Raw genomic sequence first — 16390 nt, forward strand, 5'->3', positions numbered from 1 at the left:
ATTCCATTCATTCATTGTTGCACCCTTCTCCCCGCACAAACACCCCCCCGCCCCCCGTTTGCTCCTCTCCTTGAAAAGCAAAAGAAAAACTCCCTCATTGGTACACAATCCCCCCGCACCTCCCCAAACCCCACCTCCTACCCCCAAATATAATCCACTCTGCAACCCTCATTGCGTACTCCTACAATAAAAATAAGACTCATTCTATGAAGCAAACATATCCTTGATACCAAAGCCAGGAAAGGACACAACCAAAATAGAAAACTATAGGCCAACCCTGCATTTTTAATATGACTTTGGCATACCTTTTGTTTGCAGAAGTATAATATATTTACGGTCAGTTCGTATTTACAAATGTGCAGGAGAATTATTCATTTGGGGAAAATAGTATAATCTTCAGAAAATCATACCGGAACATTTAGATTTCCACATAGGAAAAAAAAAAGAAAGTTTAATCTCTACCTCACACCATATAAACATGTACTTAATTAGTTCAGAGATCTCAGTGTAAGAGCTAAAGCTCTGAAAATCTTTACAGCTTTTGGATTAGGCTGTGGTTTCTAAGCTTTGATACCAAAAGCACAAGCAACAAAGGGGGGTGAGGGTGGTGGAATACATTGGACGTAGTCCGAAGGATTAATTCTGTGGTGGTGTATTTTTTTAATGGTCATCCCTATTTTCTTTTTTTTTAGGGCATTATTTTTATTTTTTTTTCTATAATTATATTTTATTAATTTTCATAAACATTTACAGAGATTTTGGGCTTCCACTCATTCATTGTTGCACTATTCTCTCTACCCTCCTCCCAGTTTGTTCTTGTCCAAATGCCACAGTGCTTGTCAAAGCCAGTTCTGATTAATCTTCTTTGTCAGTGTATCCTTTGCCATTCCCTATCACTCCTCCCTGAGAGAGACTTCACCCTGAGTCATAAGGAAAAGGGGACGGCGTATTCTCTTAGCTACTTCCTGCTGAAAAGGGACGCTGTGGGTTTCAGGGTGAAGATCTTCTCTCACTACTCTAAAGGGCCCCTTTGGCAGTAGGAAACACATAGACTATTATGGAGATTGATTTTGGAATTCAGATGCACTCTTATTGATTGTGCTTGGCCGTACATGTACATATCCTTCAAGATGTATCATGGGGGTGTTGCAACCTAGAAGACACAAATTTGACTAACAAGTTATAAGTACATGAGTCCAAAAATTATGGAAAAGTAAAAGAAAAGATTCTTTCGAGGGTCATCCCTATTTTCAAACAGTATTATAATCTGATTGGCACATGCTGAATTTTGACCCTTTTCCATGACATACACTTTAACACCTTTCATGCAACCAAAAAAACCCCCAGAAAACCAGCACAAATCGCTTACTGCTGTTGAGTCAGAACCAACTCATAGCTGCCCCTTAGTGGAGTTTGTGAGGTGCCAAACCTTTTTTAAATTGTTCAGTCAAATCTTTTGTATATTGCACACCTTTCTTCCATGGAGCTACAGGTGGATTCGAACTGTCGAAAGCATCAGGACCTTCGGGTGAGAAGCACAAGGCCTCCATGAAGCTCGTCAGTGCTCCTGTTTCATATACTAGATGGCTTTCAGTGTTAGTGATTAAAGAAATGCTTTTATATCTTTTTTCCTTATAAACTATTTAAAAGGTAGATCATGACAACAGCTTCATTGAAATAGAAATGACATATACCATATGACTAATTCACCCATCGGAAGGAAGTACATATACAGTTCAGTGGTTTTTAGTATATTCAGAGTTGTGCAACTGTCATCACAATTTTAAACATTTTCATCATTCCAGGAAAAAACTGTCCGTTAGCAGCCCCCTGTCCCTTCAGCATTTCTTGGTCGTCCCTGCACTTACTGGACTTGTTGATGTGCCTCCCCAGGCATTCATAGAAATGGAATCATAAATAACATGCTTTCAAGGTTCATTGTATCTTAGCAGGTGTAGGTACAGCAGTCCTCCTTTACTGACTATTACTCTACTGTGTGGGTATGTCAAATACTCTTCACTTTTTCATCAGTTAATAGACATTTAAGATTGATTTCAGTTTTGACAAGTATAAAAACCCTGCTGCAAACATTCATTTACTATATGGGCACATTTTTGTTTTAATTCTTAAATGTGGGGTTCCTTTGTTATTTGGTAACTCTTCTTAACCTTTTGAGGTCTGCCATATTGTTTCCTCAAGTGCCTGCTCCATTGTACATTCTCAGTAGCATTTATAAGGGTATCATAAGTGTCTCCAAATTCTTACCAATGACATGAACCATTTTCAGACCCTCTAATTGTAGCCCATCCTAATTGCTGGGAAGTGAGAGCTCATTGTGGTTGGATGTTGCTGAGAATATACACAGCCAAACACCCACCAGTTCCATGACATTGATTACATTCTGTGAACTGTGAAACCATTTCACCCTCCTTTCCGAGTTGTTCCTCCTCCTCTATTAATATAAACACACTGCCCCTAAATTTCCTTTGTAACCTTTCCAGTCACTGTTGCCACTGTGACCCCATGTACATGATTCTTAGAAGAAAACAGGACTCGGACTTTTTGATTGGTTGTCTTATTTACTAGTGGGTTATAAGAATTCTTTTTATATATGAGACAAATTACTGATCAGGTGTATGATTTGCCTGTTTTTTCCTTTGAGTTGTCTTTATTTTCCTGATACTAGCCCCTTTGCACACAAGTTAATTTTTGTGTGTGTGTGTGTATCATCAAATCAGATCTGACTGGTACAGGAGGAGATTGTCCCTCCTTTTCCCGGCAGAGCATCTGGTGGATTCGAACCGTGTGCCTCTGGGATTGTAGTTGCAGCTCCTTGCCGCTAGACCACCAGAGCTCCTCTACAAGTTAATTTTTATGAAGCTTCTTTTTGTGTTTGTAGCTATGAAACCATGGCCTAATTAGTCATGAAAATGGACCTCTTTGCTTTCTTCTAATAGTTTTTAAATCTTATCAGTTAGATTTAGATCTTTGAAGCAAATTGAGTTAATTTTTATGTGTGAAGTAGCATTTTAAAAAGTAATACAGATTTTGCAGTTACTTTCTGCTTTTTAACTTTGAATAATTATAGACTTCAGTGTTCTTTTATTGACAGATATAGTACTAAAAATGCATAAACAGACAGGGATGTTGATTAGGGCAACTTGATAATATTTTGGGACAAATACTTGTCTAATTCTTTGATTTTAATTAGAAGCTAGTCAGGCATTGACCCTGTCTTTTCTCTCATGTGGTGTCTTTGGCATATATTGGTCACAATGACAGCCAAATACAAAATAAAGAGATTTACTCTGCCTCATTTGTTCGCTTCACATTTCATACCCTTTAGTTGCTTTGGTACCTTTTCCTATGACAGACTTAAGGAATTAGCCCACTGATAGAACTCCATGGTGAACAGGGTCTGCAGCATGAGGATTTTATCATTTGTCTGCTGCATCTGTTTATCTGCTGGCAGCTCATGACATAACAGCAGCAGATTGATCTGCAGAAGAGCAAGAAAGCAAATGGGCAGTTAAGCGGTTAGGCTGTTTTACAGGTTCCATGAGATTCCATAACTGTTGAGATGGTGTGCACTCCAGGTCCTCAGCACTGAGGTGAGGCCATGTGGATCCCAGCCACAGGTTTTAAGGCTAGTAGTTCAAACCATTTCTTTGAAAAACACATATTTTCCAGTTGGATTTGCCCATTTCTTTGTCCAAGAACAAACATATGCAAACCATAACTATATTATTAGTTTTCCTTTATCTGTTACTTCTATATATCATTTAGCAGTTTTTTCTGGCTAGAAAAAAGACTATGGGTCTTACAAATCAAGCCACTAAAGGAAAAGTGGTAGTGTGGCAAATCATGTCTTTTATGAAAGTGGTCAGCCAGTCTCTAAAACTAGCAAAAAAAATCAGTAAAAGTTACCTCTATTTATGTTCAAAGTTCTGCTCATGTCAGCTTCATTCACATGTGTTACTTCATGGAGATTAAGACTTAGCTCCTGGTGAAACACTGTAAAATTTACTTCCAAATCTTTATACTTATAACATGTGCTTGTTTGAATGAAGAGATTTATGTCACATTTCAATTTGCTCAAAAGTAGCACATTTTCCTCCCCAGGAAGATGAGAATGCCCTCCCTGCTCTTGATGCTCCGAGTCAGCATTTACGTGGACATGGAACAGGCTTTTGCTTTGATTCCAGGTAATTTTTCTCTTTGTAGAATTTGGATTATGCAGACCAGTGGTTTTCAAAGTTGTTGTCCCTAGAAACTTGTTAGCGACGTTGGGCCCTATTTCAGACTTGCTGAGCCCAGAAACTCAGGGATAGGGCCCAGCTTGCACATTTTAATAAGCAACCTGGGGGTTCTGATATGTGCCATCTTCAGAACCAGTGCTTTAAGAAACAGGTGTTAAAGTAAATGGGTGAGCTCAGAAGAGAATCAGTTGTATCTATTCTTATGTTGTTGTCGTGTGCTGTCGAGTTGCTAACTTCACTTTCTCCGACACATCCACCCTCATTACCCCAGTCACTGAATCAATCCATCTCATCGAGAGTCTTCCTCTCCTGCGCTGTCCCTCCACCCTCCCAAGCATGATGTCCTTCTTCAGGGACTGGTCCCTCATTGTAACATGTCCAACGTTTGTCAGACGAAGCTTCAGAATCCTTGCCTCCAAGGAGCAGCCCATTTTAACCCATCTAGGATAAACCTGTTTGTTCTTCTAGTGGTCTGAAATGGTTGACCTTCCAGCAGGTTTTCAGAGGCTATTAATCATATGGGAGCAGATTGCCCATCTTGCTCTTACTGAGTATTTGGTGGTTTTGAACCACATGACTTGGGGTTAGCTGCACGCCTCCTTACCCACCAGGCCACCAGTGCCTTCTTATTTATCTTTAACATTTTATAAAAGCTTTCCTCCATTCTGGGCACCAGGCCTTGTTTCACATTAATGTGATTATGTTCTTAAAAATTAAAACAAACCAGGCATGCAATACCATCCTCACTCCAGCAACAATAGCAAAGTTCAAAGTGCATCAATAAATAAAAAAAATAGAAAAGAAAACCCCAATAAACAATAAAAGCTGGCTTGGTTGTGGAGAGATTGGAACCCTTATTCACTGCTGATGGGAGTATAAAATGGTGCAACCACTGTGGAAGGCAGTTTGGTGCTTTTTCAAAATGTTGGAAATAGAACGACCCTTTGACCCAGCAATTCCATTACTAGAAGCCTACCCTTAAGAAACTAGAACTGCCATCCAAACAGATGTTTGCACACCGTGTTTATTGCATTGCTGTGTATTCACAATAACAAAGAGATGGAAACAACCCTAAGTGTGCATCAACAAATGTTGTTATATGCTTTTGAGTCGCCTACGACTCATAGCAACCCTGTGTACAACAGCCCTAAACCCTGCTCTATCCCTTGCCAATCCCATTGTCTCCGACATGCCTATCCCCATTACCCCAGTGACTGAATCAATCCATCTCATCAAGGGTCTTCCTCTCTTGCACTGTCCCTCTACCCTCCCAAGTATGACATCCCTCTCTAAGGACTGATCCCACCTTGCCACATGTACAGAGTATGTCAGATGAAGCATCAGAATCCTTGCCTCCAAGGAGCAGCTTGCTTTCATCCTCTCCAGGATGAACTTGTTTGTTCTTCTAGCTGTTTTATGGTATATTCAGTACTTTTATCCAGCACCACAGCTCAAAGGCATCAACTCTACTTTTATCATCCCTAGTCATTGTCCATTGTCCAGTTCTCTAATGCATAGCAAGTAATTGCAGAGATCAATGCATGGATAAAAAAATTTATGATATCATCCTACAGTAGAATACTATGCAGCACTGAAAAACAGTGAACTCGTAAAACATTACACAACATGGATGACCCTGAGGACATTATGCTAAGTGAAATATCTCAGTTACAAAAAGTCAAATACTGCATAGTACTACTGTTAGAAAAAGCAGTACTGACCTGGGGGTTTGGGAGGAGAAGAGGATAGGAGTAGATAAATAATGAACACTGCATGGGAATAGATGAAGAAAAGAACTGTTTAAAAGGAACAAATGAGTATAGACATTATATGTATGACAGCCAGGAATAAGGCACATTGCAAAGAGGACAACAAGTTAACTGAGTCGGGGAAATGTGCAAAAATGAATGAAAATCAGACTTTTATGTCAACTTTTGTTAAAATGAAAAAAGAAAAAACATTCATAAAATCAGCAAGAGATTATGATACCACTTTATTGATACACCTAACTTTAGAGCCTTTGTAAAACAGGTTTTCATTTTCTGTCAGCACATAAGGGCACAAAAAGAAAATTTTGTAGTAATGAAAACCTTCCAAGACATTAGTAGGTTGGCTAGTGTGAGTCTAGCTCTGTATAATCTTGTCAGACAGAAGATGGACTTTGGTTTAGAAATGTGTAACACTTTCATTTTCCTCTTCTAGCTTTGATGTTCACAAGAAGTGCCCCCTCTGTGAACTAATGTTCCCTCCCAGCTACGATCAGAGCAAGTTCGAGGAGCATGTTGAGAGTCACTGGAAGGTGTGCCCCATGTGCAGTGAGCAGTTCCCCCCGGACTACGACCAGCAGGGATTTGAGAGGCATGTTCAGACTCATTTTGATCAGAATGTTTTAAATTTTGACTAGTTATTTTCATGAGTTAATAATACTGTGTTAGCATTTTAAAAAAAATTACCTCCAGTAGACCACTTAAGAGACTATGAGGAGTAGTCTTCATCTTTCATGCAGCCACCGCCACTCTCTCTGACCCAGAGCTGCGTTGCAGTTTGCTGTTAACTAAGGTCAGGTTCAATCTTTCGCTTATCGGTATGTAGAATTTTTATCTGTTAATCTTAGCTGCTTAAAGTAAAATTGTGCTTGCATCTCTTATTTATTCACCTCTGTGAAGCTGTATGAATTAAAGGATACAGAGATTATTTTAATGTTCTCACAATGAAGAAAATATGGTGTGTTAAATTAGCAGAATATCTACAAATTTCTGTTGACCTTGTTGATTGAGCATGGTGACTAAATATTACGTAATAAAAATAATTCATTAATAGTTTTGTGATTTTTTTTTTTAAACCTACAGAACCTTCCATAAGTTAGCCCATGAGATGATAAAGGCAGTCCCCGGGTTATGAACATCTGAATTACATACTATTTCTAATTATGAATCAATTCCTAAAAAGTCTGTATTATACTAAAATTTGAGGAACATGGAATAGTTTGTGATAATAAACTCTACTTAGAACACAAAATTAGTGTTTATTGCTTTTTATGCATAAAATAAGCACCAAGACAAACTTTTGACTGACTCATCTTAGGGGGTGAGAAACATCACCTCATTTTTCTGACTTATGTACAAATTTGACCTAATGAGAGTCTTAGAAATGGAAAGAATTTTGTAATCTTGAGACTGTCTGGTTTTTAATTATAGAAATGGAGCTGCAGTGTAACAAATAGCTTTTCAAGATATTAAATGTAAGCTTTAAGAGTAGAAAAATTTTACTTTGGGAAATAATTTTGAGTAAAATTTCATAATAACGCAAATGATAATTTTTCAATATCATCTTGCGGTTGTATGCAGTGAACAGTGCATTGTGGGCAGTGTGGGATGGAACAGAGTCAGTGCGGGAGTTCTCTTGTCCCACAGGCTGCCAAGTAGTGGGGTGTGTTGTGTAAAGTCATTATGTATCAGGATCTTTTTCTCATTTTCCTGATGAGACCATAACTTTCAAATCATGTTTTCAGCAAGTGATTAAAAATACCACATACTCAAGTCCAAGCACTACACTCCTGCCTACAATCACGCCTGCCTGCTGACATTAAAGGGACACGTTGCTGGAGGCTTGTCAGTAATTTTGTTGTCAGATTTCTTTGTGATGTTTCTTAGTCTTACATACTGTAGACTTTTTGTCCTGGGCCTTTAAAAAATGCCATTCCTTTTTCTTTTAAAATGTTAAAAAATTTTTATCCTGACATTAGGTTCTACTCTTTTTGTCATTACCAATATGTTTAAGGTTAATGGGAGTAAACTAGAAACTAGCCTATTACTGAGACATGATGTCTTTTGGGTGCCATTTATTAACTGTGCGCACACCATATTACTTCCATTTGTTTCTGGAAGCTGAATTTGTGTATTGGAATACTTAAAATTATGGGACAAAAAGCTAGGTGCCAGCTTTAAGAGTCTCTCTTCGCTTCTTGATAAGCAGAATATATTAAGGTATGACATGAACGTTTTCTTTTGTATCAGTTGATAATTATGGATCTTGCTAGCCTAAAAGTATCTTTTGAGCTTTATAGTACTAGTGAACTGAGCCAGTTTTCAGCAGCACAGAACATTTAATGGTCCTTTAGTCCAGATACACCATCTGCCACTGAGAGGAAGGCAGTGGTGCCCAGTGACCCTGTGTGCAGCAGGACGGAGCCCTCACGGTCACTCCCACACACGAGCTCACGGTCACGGCCCTTCTGTCAGTCCTCGTTAATGGTCACCATCTTTGTTGCTGACCCTCTACCAAGAATGATGCCCTTCAGTGGACGAGAACACATTCTAGATTTGTTAACTGAATTATGCAAGGCAAGAGAGGACAGTGACTGGAAACCCTGATGCTGGTTTTTCATAATAGATGCTGATGAAAATGAAGAGCCATGTTTACTTTGGGTCAGAGGCAGTTTATTTTAAATGTGATTTCATTTACATTTATAAGCAGCTTTTCTTGACAGGAATTTTGATTCACTAAGTTGCCTTCAGTTCTAAAACAAACCTCTGTCACTTTCAAACTCAATGTGCTCTGTCCTCAACAAAACATATGAAAATATAATTTAAAGCACAGTTCTCACAGACACGGTACGGTACATTCACTATACATGGTATAACAAAATACTCCCATCCTCACCTGTTTAGTAATACTGTCACAATGGATACGTAATTAGAAATTGGGATTTGTTTTATATTTGAATATAAAAGAAATTTAACATGCACAAATCACTTTTATGACTGTTTAGCTGTTGAACTACTGATCCAGCCTGCAATTTCTTACACTAGGAGCAAAGCTAAACAATTGCCTGTAAAATTTGCCAGTGATCAATTGTAGGCAGATATGAAATGGCCAAGTGGGACCTTCTTGTTCACCAACGAGTTGCTTCTCGTGCCTGGATCATCCTTTTAAACATAGCGGAGTAACAGTACATTCAAAACCAAAGCCATGCTCCAGAGACCAAGGGAAGTTTTTAGAGGGCACTCTCTTACAAATACTTTCAGATCCCTCATTATGAGGGATTCACAGCATATGACTAGAAGTTTACCCATCAGGCCAACAGAATTGTCATCCTTTCAAAATGCTGGAGAATATGAGGAGGGACACTTGCTTCTCAGCTGGTTTTAAGACTTGTCACATGTGAGACAAGCAAGCTGTTTATTTTAAAAGCGATTCAAATTTGCTTTTCACCAGTTGTTCGGTGGACAGTTGGCCGTCTCAAAGCAGTTTTTAATTGCATAATCAGGCAATTGGTAAACTCATGTTCAAGGAATAGCACTTGGGAGGAAAGAACACTCAAGGCATGGTGGTACTGTTGGCGAGGAAAACTCGGGAAGGGGTGGACCAGCTACCCTAATGGTTACATCAGTCACTCTCTTTGACCACCTGCTGCAAGTAGCACTTAATTGTCAATAAGGCTCAATTTCTTATTTCAGCAAAATGTTTTTATAAAGCTAAACAGACCACTTTCAATGGGAATGCAGACATGTACAATATTTTGAGGGAAGTACCTTAAAAAAATACAAAGACTACAATGATGAAGAGGTGATAAAGGTCTTAACAGAAATGTTCCTCTTTGAAATATGCTTAAGAATTTTAATTCTTATTTGCAACCTATAGGTTTTGTTAGGGCAGTGGCTGCAAGAATTGGCAACACATAAAACATTAACTGTTGGCAATAGAGAACTACAAAGTGCTTTAAAACTTCATCTAAAGATGAAGAACTCAATTTTACACACACAAAATTTGCACTTAAGTATTTCAAAGTGTTTGCTAACAGACTGTGGGGAAAAGTATTTCACTTAACTGGCATGTTGGTCCACAAATATCAACAGGCATAACTGGAATCCTTGGCACCCCAGCAGGCACTCAGTCAAGGGATGTTGAGTTAATGAGTGAACTGAATAGACTATTTTGTACAAAAATGCCATTTATAACACTAAAGTGATTGGTAAAATCAAATGGCAAGATTTTCAGCTTTTTTAAAGGGAAAAAGATTTGCAAGATAATATAAAACACAGAAAGCACACCTTTTATGTATGTTATTTAAATATGAAAATACTTTTAGCATATTATGTTAAACATTCTTATTTATAGTTCAGTTACCTAAAGTCGTTCTACTCACGAATACTAACTCCATTATGTAAGGCATGGTAACCAGTTTGATAACGAAGGTATTATTTTGGTTTTGAACATATGTGAGTTGATGTGTTGAAAACTTCAATCACATTACAATCTTGGGGGGGAATCTCCGTGCCAGCCCCTCCTCCCCCAGTTTTTATCACTGCAGTACAACTAAGCAATGTGCAACATGCCCTCAGTTTTATTTTGTTTGGGGGGAAATGTGCTGAAGAACCTAGAGCTTTTTTGTTGTTTTTGTTTAGCACCTTATATCAAAGTAATGAAAATGGATATGATGAATACATGTGCAAATGTACAAAATCATTAACTCTACAAAGATACATCATTCCAAAATTACAGAAAAAATTTAAAGCATGCATTGAATTCTTTTCTTTAAAGGGTTGCTGAATGCTTCCCCTGAAAAAAGGTGGCTGTTTCAAAATCAGCAACTGCTGGTGAGGATTCTTGGCACAGTCAGGACCAGCACATTATTGCTGCATCTTCCTGATGATCTCGGCCGACACTGGGGGGTGGAAGTTGATTGTGTGGTGCCGCAGGCCCTGAGCTGTCTTGTAACTCTTCCCACAACGACATTTGAATGGTTTGCGGACACGAATCTGTGTTCTGTGACCATTCTTGGCATGGTACTTTATGCCATTCACATTCTGTGGAGAATACAAAAACACAGCTATTACATGGTGTTCCATACATAATGCTTCTCAAGCTCACTCAGGACCACCTCAGCTTGGGGCCCAAATGCAGTTGGACCTTCGTGATGACCTCTGCTTAGAGAGGACAGGCTTGTGCGTGGACTCGTGCTGGGAGCCCAGCAGTGGCCACAGCTACCTCGACCCTCGACTACTTTTTTGTTAATGAAATTTGTCAAGTACTGTTTGCCAAGTTCACTTTTGTTGTTAAAGTTATAGTAACGTTATGAACACAGGTCTAATTCGCCAGCATATTCTATGTAATACTCCTTTTTCTAGAACCACTCTTGACAGATTTAGTTAACAATTACTAAAGCTCATGTGTGCTTCAGGAAAACAGGACTGATTTCTTCAACTCTAGATGAAGCCAGACTCAGTATTCATGACTCAAAAACAGGGTCGAGACGGAGGCATATTTCTTGAGGTCTAGACCCTGTCTTCCCCTCAGAATCTTTTTTTCCACTGTGAAGAAAGTTAACAATGAACAATCCTATAAAAATACCTTCAGGATGATAAGCAAAATGCCTTTTTCTAAAGACAGGAAAGAGCACAGGTTAGGGCAACTCTCAGAGATGTCAAGATCTGTTTATAAACTCTTGATTTGGAAATTTGGTTTGTGTTGCTTCCACACATCTGTGGTGACAGTTCCTCTCACCTTGACTAGGCTTTTGTCTGTTTTCTACCCTGCATTAAGCCAGGATCTCTGGGGTCACCATGGAGTGACTGTAGCCCACCTCCCACCCTGTCCCAGCACAGACAGGTATGCTGCATACTCATCATGGCCTGGACCAGTTTACACTTGAAAATTCTTAGCTTATTTAATATGGATCTCTTCTACGCTACGAGTGCCAAATGTCAAACTGGCCTATAAATATTAAATAATTATCAAACTACTTTTTTGTTAAATTTGTCAAGTACTGTTTGTCAAGTTCACTTTTGTTGTTAAAGTTATAGCAACGTTATGAACACAGGTCTAATTCACCAGCATATTCTATGTAATACTCCTTTTTCTAGAACCACTCTTGACAGATTTAGGTAACAATTACTAAAGCTCATTCCAGTTCACAAATACTTCTTGGCAGATTTAATTAACAGTAGCAGAGGTGGTAATCTGAATATAGGTCTTCATTTTTGTCTGCTGTTACTTAACATTGAGGAGCTCTGGTGGCTGTTAGGTAAGGAGCTGCGCTGCCAACCTAGAGGCATGCATTTCAAATCTCCTAGTTGCTTCATGGGAGAAAGATGGGTAAATCTCCTCCCCTCTGATTTATTGGCTGGAAGGTCAGCTGTGAGTCAATTCTGAACTGATGATACACAACATTACAGGAGTGGAGAGTAAGGGAGTAGAGAAGAAACCACTTGAGATGTGAACTTGTTGACCACAAGTCCCTCAACTCGAGCTCAATGCTGTGGAGTCAGCTCTGATTCACAGGGAACCTCCATTGAGTGTGAGGTGTTAAGTCGTAACGGGAGAAGACAGCCTGTCTTTCCCCTTTGGAGTCATCCACTGGTCGATTTGAACTGCCAGAGAACTTTTGGGTCTGTGATGCAATTTGCTAGGGACTCCACTGCTGGAGCTCCTTCCAGGTCACCAGCTGAGTACACTGCTCCTGCAGAACCACCTCATTAGGACCATGCCATGTGCCATTACACCAGGAATCCCCCTCTATGTCACAGATGCCTTGTGGGAGCTCCCAGACAAGGGATGTGCTCACTGCCATTTCCTCCAACACTGAGCATGTAGTAGAGGCTCAATGAAACTGAATGAACTTGTTAAAACAGTTCAATCATGTGCTTCACTCTTCTGGAAGAAGGTAAGAGGGTTGTTATTACATTGCTCTTAGAGATTCAGATTTTAAATTTTAGTGGTTTTTTTCTTCCCCCCTGCAATAGAGAATCCTGTTGGGTTTTGTTGAATCCAGAGTTACCAAACATGTGGTCTCCTTGTTAGCTCCACTGGCTCAGGAGATGGACCAGCACCCCTGTCTTGACACCAGGGCCTGGCTGGTCTTCCTGCACCGATTCCTCCATTCAGGGCCCGGAGCACCTCCCCACTCTGCTAGAGGCATGAAGGAGATCAGGGCATGCTGTGGAGAAGAGACAGGGACAGAAGGATCAGATGTACTGAGACAGATGAGGGGGGCGAGAGACCAGGCCAGCCCCTCAGTGGGTCAGGGCTAGGGCAGGGTGAAGGTACTGTTTTGTGTATTTCGGCCAATTAAGCCTTCAGGGACTTCAAACACAGAACCACCCTTGTGAGTCCAGTCAACAGACACAACCATGAAAGACAGGACTTCATGCCACTGAGAAAAGTGCACCTTAATAGTATCAGTGACCATTAGGAATACACTGGTTACAGGAATCTGCATATGAACAGAACCTCTGTGAGCACTAAGTAGAGACTTTGTGGATGAAGGTTCTAAGACCTGCCCTTGTTTTCACCTACACTGTTTGCAGACAGCTGCCCGATGGGGACTTGCTGCAAGATTGGCCCCTGGACCACACTTATAAAATAGAAGAAATAAGCGTAACAAAATACTAACCAACAAAAAGGCACATCAACTCCAGCAGGATTGGGTCTTAGATAAATCCATTTAAAGAATGAAATGCTTCAACGTGAAAAGGGAAAAGAGGAATCTTTGAGGGGCAAGGCTTGTCACTATTGTTTGTAAGGACTTATCCCGGTGCTGGGTACTGGTGGTTACTGGCCATATTCAGTTCTCATCTTTGAGATGAGAAAAGTGATGCTCAGGAGATGAAAAGGTGTATTATGTGGCTGGAGATGATAGGATGGGGGTGAGGCCAGGCTGGACGTGTCCATAGTCCAGATACTCCACACAGCTTCCTGACGTGCTTGTAACTTGTTAGCACAACAAACTGGTGAGCTTTTTAAATAGAATAAGCCAGTTGAGAAGGATCTGGATACTTGTTCTGGAGGAAACAGGCTATGATTTCTAGTAGTCTCCTGACATGGGGTGGGGATGGTGGAAGCCAGGTTTTACCCCTAAAGCCAGTCAGGGGACAACAAACAATTTAGAGTTGACAGTCAAATTCTACTCCAAAGAAAACTTGGCGCCATGCTGGGCCATCCTGTCTTTGATGGTATTTGGTCTTAGAGGTTGGTGTTCAGTTCTGCAAGTCTACAATATGTGACACATGCCCTTGTTTTATGGAAACTGAAGCTTTCGGTTCCCTGTGGGCAGAACTTTATTTCCACATCAAGAACACCACTGGGTGGTTTGGGGATAGGATATGGAGACAAAAAATGGAAACTGAGGTCCTGGGTGAATTGGATGACTTGGAGGGAAAAAAGACAAATTTCTGTTATTATCCCTAATTATTAAAAGCAAATATGTGTTTAAGTATGAGTTCTGAATTAGAGACATTCAGAAAATCTAGATGAACATAAACAAGTAGAACAGATAAAAACCCCAACTCTTAACGTCTGAGGTAGTTCAATACTTATCCTATGTACAGTACCTCATGTAGGGCCTACTTTTGTCCATTTGGAAGAAAAATGGACAGTCTGTCTCTCTGCATGATTTACAGCCTCCCCAAGCCAATGAAAGGGTCAGCTGTGAGCTGGTTACGACTTGACACCAGTAAGTTCGAGTCTAGTTTTCTCTATTTAATGTTACTCTTTTGTCAATAAACATTTTGATACTTTGTTATGAAAAGATGGCAGAATTCTGGTCCACATTTGTGCTAGCTTTAAGTACTATGCTGGATATCCTTGTACACCATCTTTGAAGAGGTATTTGGGATACATTTCTAGAAGAAGACTTAAGAAGCCAAAGAAAGGAACATTTTTTAAAATTCTGGTTCTATTCTGAACAAAGCTTCAGGCTCTGGGAGAGTCGGGGAGCCTGACCCACTGAATGGTCATCGGGGGAACACCCGAGCCACAGCTCTGCCTGTCTGTCTTGGGTTTTGTTGCGGAAACAACTAGTGCTCTCCATGTGGAAAGGATTCTTTTCAGAGAAACTTGGGAGGGTTCTGTTCTGTTCAACATTTCATAAAAGAAAAGTAGCTGAAGGTGTTTAATATAAGGATTATCAAAGGGAAAAACCTCAAAGCGCTTCAAGGCATCTCTTAAATGCATTTCCAATTACAAGGGATGGGGGGGTCCTTTCCCCACAGTTGGAAGAGGTGTGAGTGTCACAGAGGTGAGTGGGGTCAGCCGTTCTGGCCTGGAACGCTGGCATCACCCCAAGCCGTGGGGCCGGTGGGCAACAGGGGGCACGCAGTCCCCTCGACGTGTAGTATGCCTTTCTCCCTTTGGTTTCCGAGCAAGCTGGGAAACGTGGAGACAGCTGACTGCAGGGCCCTCCTTCCCTCAGATGCCGCCTTTTTTAGCCCTGTGTCAGACCGTGCTAAGAGCAGATGCTGAGTCAGTGCCTGAGAGAAGACCTGGTCCTTGACGCCCCATCAGCGGAGGGCAGAGAATGGGAGATCCCATGGTTACCCCAGAGTAAATGTGATGGCAGCACAGGCTTCTGCCTGTCCTCACGGCACAGCAGCTCCTTCTCACCTCCTCTCCTAACACACAAGCCAACATGCTTGCTGCAGCTGAAGCGACCGAAACCCCTGTGCGACGGCCAGTGACTAACAGGGAGCCCGACTCCGGCCACGCTCACCTCCAGCTCCTGCTCAGGAAAAGCCGTTCCACGTTTGCTCTTCTCTCCCGCATCATTAGTTAACACACGGCCCAGAAAAAAAACAGTCCCACTGCCCTCATTTTTGCCATGTGCCAGGTGGCATCACCCCTGGGGCCATGGGCTTTTCTCTTGGTCTCACATGGAGGGTGAACGCTCACAAAAGCCCCATCAGCCCAGTCACAGGAAGGTCAAGGAGGCAAAGTACTAGAAATGCAGGAAAACGAAGGCCAAGAGTAAGAATAACGCTAATAGACTAGACTGAGGGAAGAAAATGGAAAAGAAATGAAGCTAGAGACAGACAAGGGAGGAGCCTGCTGGACGAGAATAAAGACTGCCATCTGTCCTGGAGAGGGTGAAACCAAGTTTCTCTTTGGAGACAAGGATTTTGAAACTCCGTCTCATACTTTGGGCATATGGCCAGGAGGGACCAGTCCTTGGAGAAGGACACCATGGTTGGAAGGGTAGAGGACAGTAAGCAGAGGAAGACTCTGGGTGAGACGTTTTGATACAATGGGGGGGTTGTTGTTGTTGTTATGTGCCGTCGAGTCGCCTGCGACTCATAGCGACCCTATGTACAACAGCCCTAAACTCCGCTGTCCTGTGCCAATCGCACTGTCTCTGA

General features: G+C 40.9%; 2 protein-coding genes across 4 annotated transcripts in view; one reads left to right on the forward strand and one right to left on the reverse strand.

Annotated features, from left to right (window-relative positions):
* Positions 1-6913, forward strand: part of TAX1BP1 (Tax1 (human T-cell leukemia virus type I) binding protein 1) — an 87217-nt gene extending 80304 nt beyond the window's left edge. For 2 of the 3 annotated variants that reach the window (XM_006896118.1, XM_006896120.1), the window contains exons 15-16: positions 4123-4205; positions 6462-6663. In XM_006896118.1, the coding sequence (XP_006896180.1) occupies positions 4123-4205; positions 6462-6663 (285 nt within the window). Of the gene's footprint in view, positions 1-4122; positions 4206-6461 lie in introns of all 3 variants that reach the window. The other variant, XM_006896119.1, reaches the window with a different exon arrangement.
* Positions 6914-8681: 1768 nt separating this feature from the next.
* JAZF1 (JAZF zinc finger 1) overlaps positions 8682-16390 on the reverse strand; it is a 499696-nt gene continuing 491987 nt past the window's right edge. Inside the window, exon 5 of the mRNA XM_006896121.1 lies at positions 8682-11068. Coding sequence (XP_006896183.1) covers positions 10892-11068 — 177 coding nt within the window. The 3' untranslated portion in view covers positions 8682-10891. The remainder of the gene's footprint in view (positions 11069-16390) is intronic.

The sequence above is a fragment of the Elephantulus edwardii genome, unplaced genomic scaffold (assembly GCF_000299155.1).
Source record: "Elephantulus edwardii isolate Elephantulus edwardi_28Jun2011 unplaced genomic scaffold, EleEdw1.0 scaffold00182, whole genome shotgun sequence".
In the NCBI taxonomy this organism is placed as follows: Eukaryota; Metazoa; Chordata; class Mammalia; order Macroscelidea; family Macroscelididae; genus Elephantulus; species Elephantulus edwardii.